A 19,238-nucleotide genomic window follows, 5' to 3' on the forward strand; every position below is an offset into this window, starting at 1 on the left:
GCTGGGCCTGCGCATCCGGAGCCTGTGCTCCACAGCGGGAGAGGCCACAGCAGTGAGAGGCCCACGTACCCCCAAAAAATAAAAGATAAAAAAATAATGAACTTGAAGATAGAACAATATAAGCTATCCAATCTAAAAAACAGAGATAAAATGACTAAAAAAGGTAAAATTGAACAGAGCTTCAGGGACCCACGGTACCTATAACAAAAGATCTAACAGTGGAGTCCCAGAAAGAGAAGAGAAAGAGGGCAGAGTGGGAAAAGTACTTGAAGAAATAATAGTGAAAGCACTCAAACTGAAAAAAAGTAAAATTCTCTCTCTTCATAGATGACATGATCTTATATGTAGGAAACCCTAAAGATACCACAAAAGAAATTGTTCCAACTAAGAAATTCAGCAAAGTGGGAGGATGTAAAATTAACATGCAACAGTCAGTTGTGTTTCTATACACTGATAGGGAATGATCCCAAAAGGGAATGATCCCAAAAGGAAATTGAGAAAACAGTTCCACTTCTAATAGCATCGTACAGAATAAAATAATCAGCAATTAACTTTATCAAGGAGGTAAAAGACTTACACACTGAAGACTATAAAACACTGCTGAAAAAAATTAAAGATGACATAAACAGAATAATATTCCATGTTCATGACTGAAAGATTTAATATCATTTTAAGATGTCAATACAACCTAAAGCAATCTATAGGTTCAATGCAATCTCTGTCAAAATCCCACTGACATTTTTTTTTAGAAATGGAAAAATCCATCCTAAAATCCATATGAAACCTCAAGACCCCAATAGCATAACAATATTGAAAAAGAAAAAAAAAGTTGGAGGACTCACACTTTATGATTTCAAATTTTGCTACAAAACTACGGTAATCAAAACAACATGGTACTGGCATAAAGACAGCCATATAAGCCAATGAAATTGAATAGAGAGCCATAATAAATAAACTCTCAGATATATGTCAAATAATTTTTGACAAGGGTGCCAAGACCACTCAGTGAGGAAAGGACAGTCCATTCAATAAACGGTGTTGAGAAAACTGGATAGCCACATGCAAAAAATAAAGTTGGACCCTTACCTAACACTATATTTTTAAAAACTAATGACCTAATTAAAAATTAAAGACCTAATATAAGAGCTAAAACTATAAAACTCTTAGAAGAAAACAGAAGAAAAGTTTCATGAGACTGGATTTGGCAATGACTTTTTTGGATATGCCACCAAAGGCACAGGCAACAAAGAAAAAATAGACAAATTGAACTTCATCAAAATTTTAAATGTTTGTGCATCAAAGGATGCTACTGACAGAGTAAAAAGGCAACCCACAAAATGGAACAAAATATTTGCAAATCACGTATCTGATAAGTGAATAATTTCCAGAATATAGAGAGAATGCCTAAACTTCAATAACAATACCAAAACAGCCCAATTCAAAAATTGGCAAAGGACCTGAATAGACATTTCTCCAAAGAAGATATGCAAATAGCTAAAAATCACATAAAAGGGTGCTTAACATCACTAATCATTAGGGAAATGCAAACCACAACCACAATGAGATACTACTTCTCACCTGCTAAGGTGGCTATTATTAAGAAAAAAAACAGAAAACAACATGTATTGGTATGGATGTGGAGAAACTGGAACACTTATGTATTACTGGCAGGAATGCAAAATGGGGCAGCCACTGTGGAAAAATACTATAGCAGTTCCTCAAAAATATGAAACATAGAATTACTATTTGATCCACCAATTCCACTTCTGGTATAAACACAAAAGAAAGCAGGGACTTGAACAGATATTTGTACACCAATGTTCATAGCAAGCATTATTAACAATAGCTTAGCTAAAAGGTGGAAACAACCTAAATGCCCATGGACAGATGAATAGATAAACAAAATGTAGAATATACAGACAATATTATTCAGCCTTAAAAATGAAACCACATGGATGAAACTTGAAGACATTATGTGAAATAAGCCAGTCACAAAAGGATAAATATTGTATGATTTCATTTATATCAGGTATGTAGAGTAGTCAAAAACATAGAGACAGAAAGTAAAACAGTGATAACCAGGGGCTGGAGAGAGAAGGGAATGGAGAATTATTGTTTAGTGGGTACACAGTTTCAGTTTGGGATAACACAGAAGTTCTGGAAATGGATAGTGGTAGTGGTTGCACAACAATGTGAATGTAATTAATGCCACTGAACATAAAAAAATCTACCTGGGGATTCAAGAAGGTAACTGATTGTGAAAATGACTATACTGCCCAAGGCAATGTACAGATTCAATGCAATCCCTATTAAATTACCAATGGCGTTTTTTACAGAACTAGAACAAAAAATCTTAAAATTTGTATGGAGACACAAAAGACCCCAAATAGCCAAAGCAGTCTTGAAGGAAAGAAACGGAGCTGGAGGAATCAGACTCCCTGACTTCAGACTATACTATAAAGCTACAGTAATCAAGACAATATGGTACTGGCACAAAAACAGAAACATAGATCAATGGAACAGGATAGAAAGCCCAGAGATAAACTCAGGCACCTATGGTCAACTAATCTATGACAAAGGAGGCAAGGATATATACAATGGAGAAAAGACAGTCTGTTCAATAAGTGGTGCTGGGAAAACCAGACAGCTTCATGTAAAAGAATGAAATTAGAACACTCCCTAACACCATACACAAAAATAAACTCAAAATGGATTAGAAACCTAAATGTAAGACGGGACACTATAAAACTCTCAGAGGAAAACATAGGAAAAACACTCTTTGGCATAAATCACAGCAAGATCTTTTTTGACCCACCTCCTAGAGAAATGGAAATAAAAACAAAAATAAACAAATGGGACCTAATGAAACTTAAAAGCTTTTGCACAGCAAAGGAAACTATAAACAAGATGAAAAGACAACCCTCAGAATGGGAGAAAATATTTGCAAGTGAATCAACGGACAAAGGATTGATCTCCAAAATATATAAACAGCTCATGCAGCTCAATATTAAAAAATCAAACAACCCAATCAAAAAATAGGCAGAAGACCTAAACAGACATTTCTCCAAAGAAGACATACAGATGGCCAAAAGGCACATGAAAAGCTGCTCAACATCACTAATTATTAGACTAATGCAAATCAAAACTACAATGAGGTATCACCTCACACCAGTTAGAATGGGCATCATCAGAAAATCTACAAACAACAAACGCTGGAGAGGGTGTGGAGAAAAGGGAACCCTCTTGCACTGTTGGTGGGAATGTAAATTGATACAGCCACTATGGAGAACAGTATGGAGGTTCCTTAAAAGACTAAAAATAGAATTACCATATGACCCAGCAATCCCACTACTGGGCATACACCCAGAGAAAACCATAATTCAAAAAGGCACATGCACCCCAGTGTTCGTTGCAGCACTATTTACAATAGCCAGGTCATGGAAGCAACCTAAATGCCCATCGACAGATGAATGGAATAAGAAAATGTGGTACATATATACAATGGAATATTACTCAGCCATAAAAAGGAACGAAATTGGGTCATTTGTAGAGACGTGGATGGACCTAGACACTGTCTTTATAAAGAGTGAAGTAAGTGAGAAAGAGAAAAACAAATATCGTGTATTAATGCATATATGTGGAATCTAGGAAAATGGTACAGATGAACCGGTTTGCAAGGCAGAAACAGAGACACAGATGTTGAGAACAAACATATGGACACCAAGAGGGGAAAGCCACGGGTGGTGGGGGGCAGTGGTGGTGGTGGGATGAATTGGGAGATTGGGATTGACATGTATACACTGATGTGTATAAAATTGATGACTAATAAGAACCTGCTGTATAAAAAAAAATTTTTTTTAGAAACCTACAAAAACTTAAAGGAAAAAAAAAAAACTAAGTGAATCCAAATAAGAAAAGTCCAAAGAAATGCACATCAAGATTCATTCTAGACAAACTTCTGAAAACTAAAGACAACAAAAATATCTTAAAAGCAGCAAGAGAGGGGCTTCCCTGGTGGCGCAGTGGTTAAGAATCCACCTGCCAATGCACAGGACACGGGTTCAAGCGCTGGTCCAGGAAGATCCCAAATGCTGCAGAGCAACTAAGCCTGTGCACCACAACTACTGAGCCCGCATGCCACAACTACTGAAGCCCACACGCCTAGAACCCATGCTCCACAACAAGAGAAGCCACCACAATGAGAAGCCTTCACACCGCAAGAGTAGCCCCCACTCACCACAACCAGAGAAAAGCCCGCGCGCAGCAACAAAGACCCAACACAGCAAAAAATTTAAAAAATTTAAAACTTTTTAAAAAAGCAAGAGAAAAATGACATCTTCCTTATAGGAGAAAAACAATTTGAGTTACAGTGGCTTTCTCATTAAAAACCACGAAGGCCAGGGACTTCCCTGGTGGTCCAGTGGTTAAGACTCTGTGCTCCCAATGCAGAGGGCCTGGGTTCGATCCTGGTCAGGGAATTAGATCCTTCATGCCACAACAAAGATCCCGCATGCTGCAACTAAAACCAGATCCTGCGTGCTGCAGTGAAGATCCCGCACGCAGTATTGAAGATCCCACGTGCTGCAACTAAGACCCGGTACAGCCAAATAAATAAATATTAACAAACAAACAAACATGGAGGTCAGATGAAAGTGGCACATTTTTCAAGCACTGAAAGAAAAGAACTGTTGAGCCAAAAACCGATACTCAGCAAAATAGCCTTCAAGAGTTAAGGGAAAATCCAAACATTCTCAGATGAAGGAAAAGTAAGAGAATTTGTCACCAGCGGACCTATTCTAAAAGGATCGCTAAAGGAATTCTCTAAACAGAAAGTAAATAATAAAGGCAGGAATCTTTGAACATCAGGAAGAAAGAACATGGTAAGCAAAAGTAAGGGTAAGTAAAATAGACTTTCATCCTCCTCTTGAGTTTTTTAGATAATCTTTGACAGTTGAAACAAAATTTATAACACTGTTTCCTGTGGTTCTAAATGTATATAGTGGAAATATTTAGGTCAATTATATTTGACAATTATATGTCTATGTCTCTCTCTCTATATATACACATATACAAATACACTCAAAAACATTACAGAATTCTAAAAAAAGTAGTAATCCACCAGAAATGCAAGAAAAAGAAAATAGAAGCAAAAAAGAAAAAAACAGAAAAATTTTTTTTAATGGCAAACTTAAAACCCTAATATATGAATAACCACATTAATTATGCAAGTGATCTATGTAAAAAATATAAATTGTCTAAAATATACTAATTAAGTGACAGAGATTATTAGAATGGATTTTTTTAATGACCCAACTATATGCTGTCTATAGGAAACTCACTTTAAATATAGACACGTTGAAAGTAAAATGATGGAAAAAGATATATCATGAAAACACCATTCATCAAAAGAAAGCTGGAGTGGCTATATTAATATCAGATAAAGTCGATTTTAGAGCAAAGAAAATGTTGCTGAAGACAGAGAAGGACATTATATAATGGGAAAAAAAGGTCAATTTACCATGAATACATAGCAATTCTAAATGTGTATGCACCAAACAACCCAGTTGCAAAATGTGGGAAACAAAAACTGATAGAACTAAAAGAAGAAATAGATAATAGACTTATGGATACGAGTATAGCTGGGGACATCAGCACTCCCTGTCAACTACTGACAGGACAACTAGACAGAAAACCAGCAAGGATATAGAAGGATTCAACAACAGGATCAAATTGACATTTATAAAACTCCACCCAGCAGTAGCAAAATACACTTCTTTTCAAGTACCCACAGAATGTATACCAAGAAGGACCATATTCTGGGCCATAAAACAAGTCTCAATAAATGTAAAAGGATTCCTGTCATACAAAGTAAATTCTCTGACCTCAGTGGAGTTAAATTAGAAATCAATAACACATTCTGAAATGAAACCAAACCTGCACCTCCTAGCTCTGTGTCTGGGATTTGCTTTGTCCACAGAATTTATCTAGTCCAATCTCCTCGTTATTCAAGTGAGGAAACCGGAGCTCAGGGAGGAGACATGATGTCTTCAGGGTCTCTCAGGTGCTCAATAAATATGCATTGGATCGATTGATTAGTTAAACATAACACAACAGCAACTCCTTCTGGAATAGCTACTCCCACTGGAAGGCACAGACCTGAGCTCACCATGTCTGTAACCCCTTCTGGGGTCTCTCCTCTGGAACCCCAGCACCTTACATCTCCCTTTATCACACACTGTCCTGCTAGAACCCTGATTTCTGGCTGTGCCAGAGCTCCTCCCAGGGCAAGGACCAAGTGTTATTCATGACAGCTGCTTAGCCGATATTTAGTGTATGAGTGGATAGGTCTTTTCTTTAAGGAATCTTGCCTCCCAGGAGGACAGGTCCTCTCGGTGGATTCTGTACAAGGTGGAGAGCACAGTGGATCAGCAGGGGTGCTGTGAGCTCAGGAAGGTCATCCAAGGCTTTGGGATTTCCTGCTGCCCCTTGTGAAGGGCTGCCGTGGCTCTGCAGCTGCTTGATGGGTTGCAGGTCTGTCTTCTTACATGTCCTGCTTTGGATGCCCCAGTGCACGCCCACCACCTCCCACCCCTCTACTCTGCTTTCATCCTGAGGTGGGCAGAGTAAGAAAACTTGCCTGCATTCTCCCCTCTTGTGATCTGATTCCAGAGGTTTTTATCATGCATACATTTCTTTTCCCTCTGATTTATATCCATATTTAAATCCTGCTTGGGGAAGTCATTATTGAATTCCCTCAGGCTTTTTGTAGAGAGTATATGAGATCCTTGATAAGCTTAATATATTTTTATTAAAAATTAATAAGAAAGCTATATTGTTTGCAACTTTAAATCATAATTTAATTCATTTTATTTAATATATGACCCACAATTCTACAATTACTTAAAAGAAAAAAAAAGCTGTGATGAGATTGAAATCAGTTCTGGGGACCCGATCTTTCAGAGAACCTATCTTTACTCCTGAGTGAGCCATGCCTGTCATGTGGCAGACAATCTGTGCTTCCATTTCTCATGTGACATTTAGAGTCAGTACACGGGGGGCAGCAACACCCCCTTGAAGGCTTCAAATAGGTCCTCTGTGGAAGAATACAGGCAGGCTCTTTTTAAATGCTACCATTAAAAAAATAAAATTTAATGGAAAGAGATAAGCTTTTCCCAGCACAGGCTGGCTCTGATTTTATATTTCCTTAATCTGTTTTACATATTGCTGCAGGAAATTAAATCAAAATTGTTCTCTCTGACATGTGCATGTGTGGCAGTTGGGAGGGGCTGAGAGAAGGGAGACACAGAGCTACAGGAAACAATTGTCCTGGTTTGTCAGAGATTTACTATATATATTTGTAAATATTTGTTTTTGGGGGAAAAAAAGACCTCCTCATCTTCTTGCTGGACTGAGGGGCTGTGGCCGCCATGCAGAGGCAGCCTGTGCTGACAGCTACATAGGGCTCCCTTCCTACATCGCTGAGAACTGCTGCCCCAGCTCACCTGTAGGCCCAGGTGATGTCCAAGACAAGGACCAGACGTCCTGCCAGACCAAGTCTGAGTTTTGGCTTCCCGTCCTGTATACTCAACCTGCCATATTACTCTCACATACACACACGCACACACACACAGAGAACACAGTCATCACCATAGTTTGCACATTACTAAATCCTATTTCTTTTTTCTCTCCTTTTCTCTTCTACCCCACCCATCACTCAGAGAAAATTACAGTGTTTACTTGTTAACCCTATCTATACTTGGTTTTACCTTCTAGACAAATGGTATGGATTTTTTCCAGTCTCTTCGATGTGGTCCTCTGCACCCAGCTATGCCCATTTCCTCTCTGCTTCTAGCCACCCCTGTGGATAGGATCCTCTAACCTTAGTATCTCAAATCCTACACATACACACCCAGGGGTTGCCCCCGCCCCACTTTTGCTACCGGTGCTGCATTCACCACCAAATAAGAGAACGTAGGTCACAACCAGCAGCATCTTGACTAGGAAGACCTTCATGGCTCCTCAGGGTGTCTCATAAGCCACACCTCAGAGACCCTCCAGGCCCTCTCCTTGGTCACTGAAGACTGTTTGCAGGTGGAGGCTGCACAGTGCAGTCATGGAATGAACACGGGGTTCACCCTGGGCTCCCTCTCAGGCCAGACATGAGGACTTTGCACCAGATGGCCTTTATGGCCCTCCCGCAAGGAAGCAGGCTGGGAGGGATGGAAGTGAGGCCTGAGGAAGGCCAGGTGGCTTCCCTTCCTGGCTGTGGCTCTGCAGTTCGTGAAGGGTTGCAGGGCCGGAAGCCTCCTCTGATGCTCAGGCACCTGCTGTGCTGTGGGATGAGCAGGAATGAACAGGAAGACTCCAGATCAGCCACAATTAACTTTGTCTCTTGAGGAGTAGGCCTTATTGTTGTTGTTTTGTTTTTTTTGTTTTTTTTGTTTTTTTTTTGCGGTACGCGGGCCTCTCACTGCTGTGGCCTCTCCCGTTGCAGAGCACCTGCGCCACCAGGGAAGCCCCGTAGGCCTTATTCTTAAAGCTGGAAGGGAGGAGAAAGTGAAACGTATGACTGGAAGAAAGGCAGCGAGGAAGGAAGCTGGAGCTATAATACGTCTGAAAACGTGCAGCTCGACCTTACCCTTCAGAGTGGTATGAAGATAACTGTCATGTAGCCTCTGAGTCAAGTCCCTGAGAAGCACAGAACATTCTCCAGATGAGGAACCTGGAGAAATAAAACAGGAGGACACAGAGAAGCTGGTCTGGGAGTTCTCCTGAGAAACGAGGCCAGGCCCTCACCCAGCAGAGGGCTGTGAGGGGCCGGGAGGGCGAGAGCCCTCACAGGTCAGGCAGGCCTTTCTCCAGCCGACCTGTCCATGGGGCTTGGAGGAGCGTTATTTCTCTTTCTGCAAAGAGCTTTTCAGGTGATGCTCCTGGCCCATTCACCCTCCTTTGTCAGATCACAAGTACAGCTGGTCCTCTGTCGAGTGGAAGGGACGAGAACATCTAAGCAGCTTTCGAGTGAGAGAATTTCCCATGAAGGGCTCGAAGCCTCTCTCCAGTCTCTTTTTATAGTCGCGCTCTCATGCAGGCCCCTGCCTGGGGCCTTGAGATGTCTAGAACAACAGAGGACCTGGGGAGTGGGGCGGGAGGGAGACAGGAGACATTTGTTCCCTGAATGGCATCAAACATTTGTTGTTGATCTTCTGCCCAGAGGCATGTCACCGAGCTTGGCTGCCTCCAAGGTGGAGGCTACTCCCAACTCCTCCCCTCGATCTCGTACACCCCTCACCCCGCCCCACTGCACCTCACGATTTGCTTGCAGATGCTCTGCACCCACAGGGCAGACCCACTCAGGTTACTAAGAACCAAATCCTCACGGCCCTGACTCATCACAGCCCCCTTCTGGTTTTCCAGCTGGCATGTCACAGGTGATGGGCCTGCCAGTGCAGGATTACAGCCAACGCCACGGGCAGAGCTCTTTTCCAGGCTGGGACACCAGAGCCTGAGGTGACGGGCCTTTCCCTTTTTTTCCTCTCACAGTAGCGAAATCTAGACCCCGTCTGTCTGCCTGTTTTCCTTTATCCCAGCTAAAGGGAACTTTTTTTTTTTTTTTTTTTTTGCGCGGTACGCGGGCCTCTCACTGCTATGGTCTCTCCTGTTGCGGAGCACAGGCTCGGGACGCGCAGGCCCAGCGGCCATGGCTCATGGGCCTAGCCGCTCCGCAGCATGTGGGATCTTCCTGGACCGGGGCACGAACCCATGTCCCCTGCATCGGCAGGCGGACTCCCAACCACTGCGCCATCAGGGAAGCCCGGGAACATTTTTAAAGAGGCCAAAAAGCCAGGAACACAGGCCAAAAGCACTCCTAGCCCTGAACACCCAGTAGAATGAAGGGGTGCTCTGCAGCTCTAAAGTCTCTGTGGCTTTAAAGAGGTTCATACCCAAGAATATCCACCTCCAGAGATTTATCTTAAGCAAATATTCAGCAAAGGTAAAAAAAGTCCTATGCTAGAAGAGCTACATCATAACACAAACTTGGTAGTGATCTAAATTGCTAAGAGTAGAATTGTACACAGCCAGTAAAATGGTAATTATGTTGGCTGTAAGTCACCACTGAATAATAAACAGTTGTTATTATTTGGTGAGAGCTCACTGTATCGGTCGTTCTCAACCCTGAGGGCACGTTAGAATCTCCTGAGCCCAGGCCTCACCCCCAGAGAACAGGCTTCAGTTGACCACGTGTGGGGTTTGGGCGCTGGTACCTTTGACAGCCCCCAGTTGATGCTACTGTGCGGCCAAGGCTGAGAGCGTGGTACTGAGGGGCAGGTGCTTTTCTGGGTGCCTAGCAGCCCCCAAAGTCTCTTTACCTATCTCTCGAGGCACGTTCGTATTGAAGACAATGGGTCTGGTGCCCCCCCCCCCACCCGTCGGGGAGCCCCCAGTTTGGGCAGTGCAGGACGGTACTGTTTATCTCTAATTTATTGCTCGGTAACAAACCATCCCCAAAACTCAGCAGAGTAAAATAACCACCCTTTTATTATGCTCACCAATGCTCTGAGTCAGGAATTCACACGGATCGCCACAGGAATGGCTCGCCTCTTTTCCATAACGCCTCTTTTTCACAGTGTCAGCTGGGAAGACTGGACTCTGGCTACTTTCTGGCTGATGGCTGAAGTCATCTGTAGACTTCTTTATGCACATTTCTGGTGTCTAGCCTAGGATGACTTGAAAGATGGACTCAGCTAGGACTCTCAACCAGAGCATCTCCACTTGGCTTCCCCATGTGGCTTGGGCTTCCTCACAGCGCGGAAGCTCATGGTTCCAGGAGCAGACACACTAGTGAACGAGGCAAAGGTTGCATGGCCTTTCTGACCTAGCTTTGGAAGTCAGTAGCATTAATTCCATCATCACACTCTATTACTGAAGTGGTCACAAACCCATCCAGATTTCAGAAATATTTTGGAGGTAGAATTGGCAAGATTTAGTGAAGATTGAACATGGGGAGTGAAGGCAGGGACTGTCAAAATGCCAGTGTTCTAATGTCATAGGACATGAAAAGAATACAAAAATTGTATGTATACATTATATGTATCACAGTGCATATAGATGAGAATTAAATGCAGCATGCAAAAATGAAAATTATATTTTAAGGCGATAGCAGCATAGTAGTTCATCTTTACTATTAATCATTTTAGTAACGCTTCTCAAACCTCTTTACCTACACCAAACCTAAGCTCTAATAATCCCTGAAGATTGTTGTTGCACAGCAGGCCCAGCATGACTCAAGTAGTAAGTCTGCTTTCCAAGCACCACGTTACAGAATCACCCTTGTCACTTCATTGCTAGTGTGGAGAACCACCGTGCTGCTCACACTGCAGACTCTGGGCTTCTTCGGGCTCCTGGTGTCATGGGAAAAGACGAGGAGCAGGCAGGGACCTGCCTCATTTGGGGTTCTAATCCGTCTTCTTTCTCTTCCCTTTAGGCTTTTGATATTATGAGAGTGACACATGGCAGGGAGCACAGCCTGATTGAAGATTTGATTCTGCTCTTAGAAGAATGTGATGCCAACATCAGAGCACCCTAAGGGAACCCCCCCATAGAGGGAGAGACAGCTTATACCTTTACTGAATGCCTTATTGAGGTCACACACTCTATATTTTGTTTGTTGTGTGAACCTCCCCTATTGGAAATGCTGTTCTGTATTTACTTTGGTAAATAAAGTCAGACATATGGTTTGCACACCACATGAATCTTTAGTTGTAGAGAAGCACGATTATAATAAATATAAAAAATTTGGTTGAAAATGCCATCTGCTAATTGTTTTCTTTGCTTACTCACTGGTAATGTTTAAGATCTCAGCATTAAAGATAGAAAATCCTATTAAAAGCATAACAGAATAAGTTGTAACTTTCTCCTTAGATAAACGGAGGGATAGTTGGATAAAAATCAATGTTTTCATATTTGCTTCCAAGCAAAATCTTAATGTCCATTTTGGCAAGAAGCAAGATTTTCAGATGTCTTCACTGCTTGCGGTAAACGATATGTATGTCCATGATTCACTTCCAAATACATCTGCAACACAAGAAGTTTTACTCTAAATCCTAGAAAGACGTCATGTTAGGTTTTATTAGAAAAGGACAGGAGGTCTTAATGGAAAAAAAAGAAAACTGTTTTTCATATGTCTCATGGCTCTTTGTGTAACTCATTCTGAGCATTTTATAACCCTTTGTGTATGTCATGCTTTTGGAAGGGGAATTTTCTTCTATAAATCTCTATGTCTAAGGTTCGACCCTGTGATCTACATAGCATGGGGCTCCATTATCCTGCAGGAAGCAGGGTTCTAGCATCCCAGCTCAAATCAGGTTTGCTTTCTTTTCTTTTTTCTTACTGTTATTCCCCAATTCTGCGGCCTGCTTTTCCACTTTCTGCTTTAGACAAATACAGAAACCTTTTCTTTTCCTCTAGCAAATAATAACTTCTTTCATGGCTCCGTGATCCTGTGAGCAGTTTAGTCCCTCAGGCTTAGAGAAGACTCCAGGAGTATTACTGAAGCTGACAGGAGTCTCAGAGAGCTTCCTGTCACCCACACCTTACTTTACAAGCAAGAAAATGAGATACAGGGAGTGATGGCAGAATCCAGAGCAGCAACTCAGGCGCTTCCCCCACCACCCCAGAAGGAGTGGCACGTCCTCCAGCCACGTGGCCGCACTGCGGCGGCAGCCATGTCAGAATGACACATGGACGTCTGGTCGAGCCAGAAGGAACCAACCTCATTTTGCAGCAGAGAAAGCTGACGCCTAGAAACTGGAATCCACGTGAACACCTGGTGGGCACTGTGATCACTGAAACGTGCCTGATCTCGCGCACGCTGATGAGTTCTGCAGCCGTTTCATCAGCGTGCTTGGCTCGGGCTACTGTCCATCAAGTATCAGGCACCTCTAAAGCACACAGTATCTCTAATAGCCACAGTAGCCCAACAAGGTAGGTGTTTTGAAGCCCATTTTATAAGGAAACTGAGGCCTGGAGTTAGATGCTCTGGGATCTCTCCTGATTTATTGTGACCTTAAGAAAGTGGCTGAATCTCAGTCTTTTTGAGAGACCAGTTCTACCCAATTCAACAAATACATATTGAATGGTTATTGTGTTTTTAGGAAAAAGAGATATAAAGACTGAATAAGGTGTGCCCCTCATCCTCAAAATGCACACTGTGTGATATGGTATTTATATCAGTTAGCTTTTACTGCATAAGAAACTATCCCCAAATAACACTTATTTTGTTCACTATTCTGTATGTCAGCAATTTGGCTGGACAATTGCTTCTGGTTTGGCCCAGGCTCCACATACCCCTACCCTTACAAAGTCCCACTGCAAGAGCATGGATGTGTGGAGAGGAAGAGGTTGTGGCCATGTATGCAGTCCACCATAGCAGCCCTTGCACTCTTCCGGCATTATGGAACATTTAGTGATTTTAATGAAATCCACAGACCTTGGTTGGCTTGGCTGGTCTCAGCTGGGCACACTCACCATCTGCAGTTGCTGGTGGGTCTGCTGGGGAAACAAGGGTGACTGGGGCCATGTAGCTCATTGGGCTAGCCCAGCCTTGTTGACATTGCAGCAGGCTTCCAGGAACAGTAAGTAGGCAAGCCCCAAAGTGCAAGCACTTTTCCCATCTGCTTGGATCACATTTACTAATCTCCCGTGGGCCAAAGCCAATCACAGTACCAGCCCAGAATCAAGGGTGGATAGACTTCTCTCAGTCAGAGGAGCCACAAAGTCTATTACAAGGACATAGATCTTGGGAGAGAAAGACGTTGTAGACATTTATGCAGTCCCCCATGGCAGCCCTTAAGCTATCTTGGTGTTACGGAACATTTAATGAATTTGATGAAACCCACAGACCTTCTTTCTAGAAAAACATATATGTATGAGCAAGTTGCTTGTTCACATTTGCTTGTAGGATCAGGGATTCTTGAACTCCCTATGGCCCATCAACAGATTCCCTGGGGTCCTTCATCTAATGAAAAATAGACTTGCTGCCTTTCAAAAACACTGTGAATTGTCTTGGTTCCTAATTTTTAACTCATTAGGAAAAGAAAAAGGCCATAACAGAAGGTAGAGGTAGTAACTTACATGCCAAATGAGCAGAGTTCACCGATAGAGCCCCATGTTTGCCAGTTTTCTGAATGAAAGTTATCAGTCAGTGATGATCCTGGATTAAGAGATTTGCCTTCACGCCTCCTAGAGAAAGCATGATAGGCTTTTAAATCCCTCTCAGCCCACCTCCAGTTTTCTGAGAAAAGCCCATTTAAAGGAAGGGACCCAGCTTGCACCAACTTCTAATAGAAAGCAAACATTTAAGCCATGGTAAACATTTAACGAACAACTCTACAGCTAAATAATTTTGGAGAAGGGGAAAGGAGATGGAGAATATAATTTAAAATCCATGTCACCGGTGGCTGACAATTTATTGCTGCCCCAGCCTCCATGACTGCTATTTCATTAATCCATAGTCACTGCAGCGGCAGGCTTTTTTCACATCAGTAACCTGACGCCATTAGTTGCTCCTCTGGGATGAGAACACATTTAAACTGAAAATGAACACGCTGGGCATAATTTATGGCCATGCCATGTGAATGCCAAGAGTGCAGGGGAGGAAGGCTGCCTGGGAAGCCTGTTCACTATGAGAGCTCAGGACAGGCTTCCTCTAGCCAAGCAAGAGCGCCGGGTGGGTGAAGACGGCAGCCATCCTCTGATGAAGCCAGACAGCCACAAAGCTCAGAGTCCCCTCATTCAAGCTTCATGGCAGGGATGAAAGAGCAATTTCATACGGGGGAGCCCCCCGCCTCGAGTTATGCCTTGAAAATTCTTTTCTGGCCCAACCAGGAGGTGATGTTATACTCACTCAGAGTAGCCCACTGGGATTCCACAGGGACATGGTTCTGAGCATTGTCTGTGAAGCAGTACAAAATCCTACCACTGGCAGCAGCTTCAGGAAAACACCAGAGCCCTGCTTTCACCTGAGCTCTGTAAGAGATCAAGCTGACTGAGAAAGCCCAGCAATACCACCCCCAAAGTGGGACACGCGACCTGTTTGAGGTTTGTAAACATCAAAATGCGATTGGTTCACAGTCACTATATTCAAAACCAGTTCAAAATAGATCAAAACTCAATTCTCTGCTCTTCATATTTAGCTCAGCTCCATCATCGTCCTTCTACCCTTCAGCACGGAAACTCAGAGCCACTGACTCTTCCCTTGTCCCTTATCAGAGGAATAAGTTCTGTCTATTCATCCTCTGAAATGCTTTTTTAAATTTCAGCCATTTTTATCCTTATCCATTTCCAGGCTCTTTGCAGGCCCCCAGCACCTCTTGCAAAGACTTCCTCGCTGACCTCCTTGCTTGCCATCCCTCTGTTCCCTGCCTCCATCTAGCTGCCAGTCATCTCCCCAAAACACCTATTCCGTCATTTCCTCATATAACTCCTCTGCTCAGAAACTTACAGCGGCTCCCCATTGCCACCGCACTCGAAGTCTAATCTTCAGATTGGCATGGTCTAAACTACCAAATCTTACACTTACTGATCCCTATGTGTCCCTGACAACCTAGCTGGACCAAGTGCCCCCCCCACTCCGAGCTCCTGAATTATGCCGTCTTCTTCATCACTTCCTTCTTTTGTTCATACTGACTGAACCACCTTTCTTCTCCATCTATTTAAATTGAATTCATTCGCAAAGGTCTAGCCCAAGCCTCTTCCTTTTTCTTTTTAAAAAAACATTCAGATATGTTATAGTCTATAACCAGAATTCTTTTTTTTTTTTAACATCTCTATTGGAGTATAATTGCTTTACAATGGTGTGTTAGTTTCTGCTTTGTAACAAAATGAATCAGTTATACTTATACATATGCTCTCATATCTCTTCCCTCTTGCGTCTCCCTCCCTCCCACCCTCCCTGTCCCACCCCTCTAGGTGGTCACAAAGCACCGAGCTGATCTCCCTGTGCCATGCGGCTGCTTCCCACTAGCTATCTACCTTACGTTTGGTAGTGTATATATGTCCATGCCTCTCTCTCACCTTGTCCCAGCTTACCCTTCCCCCTCCCCATATCCTTAAGTCCATTCTCTAGTAGGTCTGTGTATTTATTCCCGTCTTACCCCTAGGTTCTTCATGACCTTTTTTTTTTTTCCCTTAGATTCCATATATATGTGTTAGCATACGGTATTTGTTTTTCTCTTTCTGACTTACTTCACTCTGTATGACAGACTCTAGGTCCACCCAGCTCACTACAAATATCTCAATTTTGTTTCTTTTTATGGCTGAGTAATATTCCATTGTATATATGTGCCACATCTTCTTTGATGCTCAAGTTGTATCAGCCTTGGCTACTGGGATCGTCTTCAAGCTGGATCCTGTGTCCTGTGATGCTGTGATTTGGGAAACACTTTTTTGCTTTGGTGTGCAGCAAGGTATTCCAGGCTCACCTTACACTTTTGCACTCTAGACCTGGAACTAACCATTCTAAGGAACTCTGGTTTCTTTTACTGAGGAATGGTATTTAGAAGCCCTGATCCAGGCACTGTGTTTGCTTATTGCTCCTAGGGAGTCACTGCTTTCTAGGCCTCTTTAAAATTGTGAGCTCACACTGATACCACCAATTAAAATCCAGCATCCTGGGTATTCTTCCTCTTTCTCCTTCCATCTTTGTACTTCTCTCATACACACAAAATAGTTCTGAAATTATGACTACACCCATTACTAACAGCAAACCTACTAAGTGAAATTTAAGATTCTTTTCTAGTGCTTTTTGTTCTTAGGCAAAAAAAGGTTGTATTTTCAGAATACTATGTTTAAAAATTATTTGAATTAAATTTTCCTCTGTGATTATGTAATTTGATATCCAATTTAGGTTTGTTTCTTTTTTTATTCAACTTTAGGGTTTGCCCCATTATTAACTTACGCTGGTATATAAATATCAATATAATATATATTAATATAGATTATATTTTGCTATTACAAATAATGCCATAATGGAAAACCTTGTACGTATGTTTTTTCATATTGCTAGAGATGTACCTTCAGTATAATTTCCTAAAAGTGGAATTGCTGAGTCAAAGGGTAAATGTATATGTAATTTTATTAGGTACTGTCAAATTTACCTTGAGAGGGGTTATATAATAATGCCTGTTTCCCCTCAGCCTTGCCAACAGAGTGGATTCTTCTAAGCTGATAGGTGAGAAATGGTATCTCAATGCATTTTTCTTATTAGTGAAGTTGGATGTCTTCAAATATTTAAAGGCCTTTTGCCTATCTTTTGTGAACTATCCTTACATGTCTTTTGTCCATTTTTCTACCAGATTTTTAAAGGTTTTTTTCCTCTTGATCTTTATATATTAGGGAGACTTTCCCTTTATAATATTTAATCTCTCAGCTTGACATTTGCTTTTTGACTTTGCTTTAATTTTTTGCCCTGAGTTCCTTTGCATAGGATTTTCAAAAACATTCCTTAAGAACTCTATTCCATGACAATCCAGCTTCCAGTTATAAAAGTAAGCACTACCAACCTTCCTCGCATAGGTTCTTGACTCTTAAAACTTCATGAGTTGAGTTGATATTTTAAAATTCATTCTTCTACTACCCATTCTATGATCTTCTTGTCTTCAGTCAGCACCTTGCCTTGTCAAGGTGCTGACCTGGTGAAATGATTCAGATTTTCATTCCTGAACTGTCCGGGTCCTTAGTGGTTTTGCCTTTGTGGGTTGCGTCAATCTTCATTAAACTAGTTATACAACTGCTAAGATGCACTTCAGAGAATCCCCTGGGTTCAGACATGAACCTCCTTCACCCCATTGTATAGCAGCAATTTGATACTGAGATCAGTCAGTTCAACCAGATCAGTAATCTGCTCTTCCCCTATTGACTCAGAGGCATGAAGAGCCCCAAATGAACACATGGCAGTCTCAGTTCCCATAATAATGGAGCCACTTGTGCATTCCCTGAGGAATCATTCCTCCCTTAGAAAGACATTTAAGCCAGCAGATCCAAAAGTCACAGGAGTAGGAAGCAAAAATCTGCAAATGCATTATTAACTGTAACTGTGAGAGAAAATTATTTACAACCCCAAATTTGAAAGATAAATGCCAACCTAGTATATTGAAAGTAAATGCAGGGCTTCCCTGGTGGCACAGTGGTTAAGAATCCACCTGCCAATGCAGGGGACACGGGTTCGAGCCCTGGTCTGGGAGGATCCCACATGCTGCAGAGCAACTAAGCCCATGCACCACAACTACTGAGCCTGCACTCTAGAACCTGCGAGCCACGACTACCGAGCCCGCGTGCCACGACTACTGAAGCCCACGTGCCTAGAGCCCTGCTCTGCAATAAGAGAAGTCACCACAATGAGAAGCCCACGCACTGCAATGAAGAGTAGCCCCTGCTCGCCACAACTAGAGAAAGCCCATGCACGGCAACAAAGACCCAACGCAGCCAAAAATAAATAAATTAAATAAATAATTTTTTTAAAAAAAGTAAATGTAGAATAAGTACTGTAAGTCTCCCAAATTATATTTCCTATGAATACTACTGAATGATTTTAATACTCTAATTTTTTTATCTTCTCTCTCTCTCTTTCCTATTTTCTATCTTTTCTATTTTTGTTTTACTTTATGCAAGATTCTCTCCATTTTAAGTCTCAAATTTTTATAGGAATTTTTTCACTTCTGCTAGCATTATTTTTTTAACTTTCAAGAGCTCTTGTTTTATTCTCCAGTGTTCTTTTAAAATAGCATCTTGTTCTTGTTTTACAGATTCAGTATCTTATCTCTCTAAGGATAAAAAGATAATGATAGTGGGGAGAAGGTTAATTTATTTTTCTCTGTATAATTTGTTTCTACCAAATTACCTTTTCTTTTTGCTTTATTCTCTATCATTCATATAATATTTCTTTCTCAAATATCTGGTGACCACTGGCTATCCATTCATAATTTAGAATAAGATTCCATAAAAACTGATTGGACACTTTATGGTTTCTGATTATGGAATGCTGAGTTTTGTGTCACAACTCTCTCAACAAGAACAATGAAAAATGCCGGGGGAAAACACAAGAATAACGTTCAAAACACTGAAGAGATTAAGAAACACTGAGGAACCTTGAGGCTAATTTTTGGATGAAAGCCTGTTAACAGAGAGGTTAGTGAACTATTAGATATCAGAACCAAAGCTGCTTGCCCATGAAAGGCATTTGT

General features: G+C 41.8%; 1 protein-coding gene across 1 annotated transcript in view; it reads left to right on the plus strand.

Moving 5' to 3' along the window:
* Nucleotides 1-11,809, plus strand: part of SMYD3 (SET and MYND domain containing 3) — a 717,667-nt gene extending 705,858 nt beyond the window's left edge. Inside the window, exon 12 of the mRNA XM_027122400.1 lies at nucleotides 11,483-11,809. Within this exon, the coding sequence (XP_026978201.1) occupies nucleotides 11,483-11,584 (102 nt within the window). The 3' untranslated portion in view covers nucleotides 11,585-11,809. The remainder of the gene's footprint in view (nucleotides 1-11,482) is intronic.
* Nucleotides 11,810-19,238: the final 7,429 nt, after the last annotated feature.

This window comes from Aethalodelphis obliquidens, unplaced genomic scaffold, assembly GCF_003676395.1.
Source record: "Aethalodelphis obliquidens isolate GAN/ISIS:26980383/991018 unplaced genomic scaffold, ASM367639v1 scaffold24, whole genome shotgun sequence".
In the NCBI taxonomy this organism is placed as follows: Eukaryota; Metazoa; Chordata; class Mammalia; order Artiodactyla; family Delphinidae; genus Aethalodelphis; species Aethalodelphis obliquidens.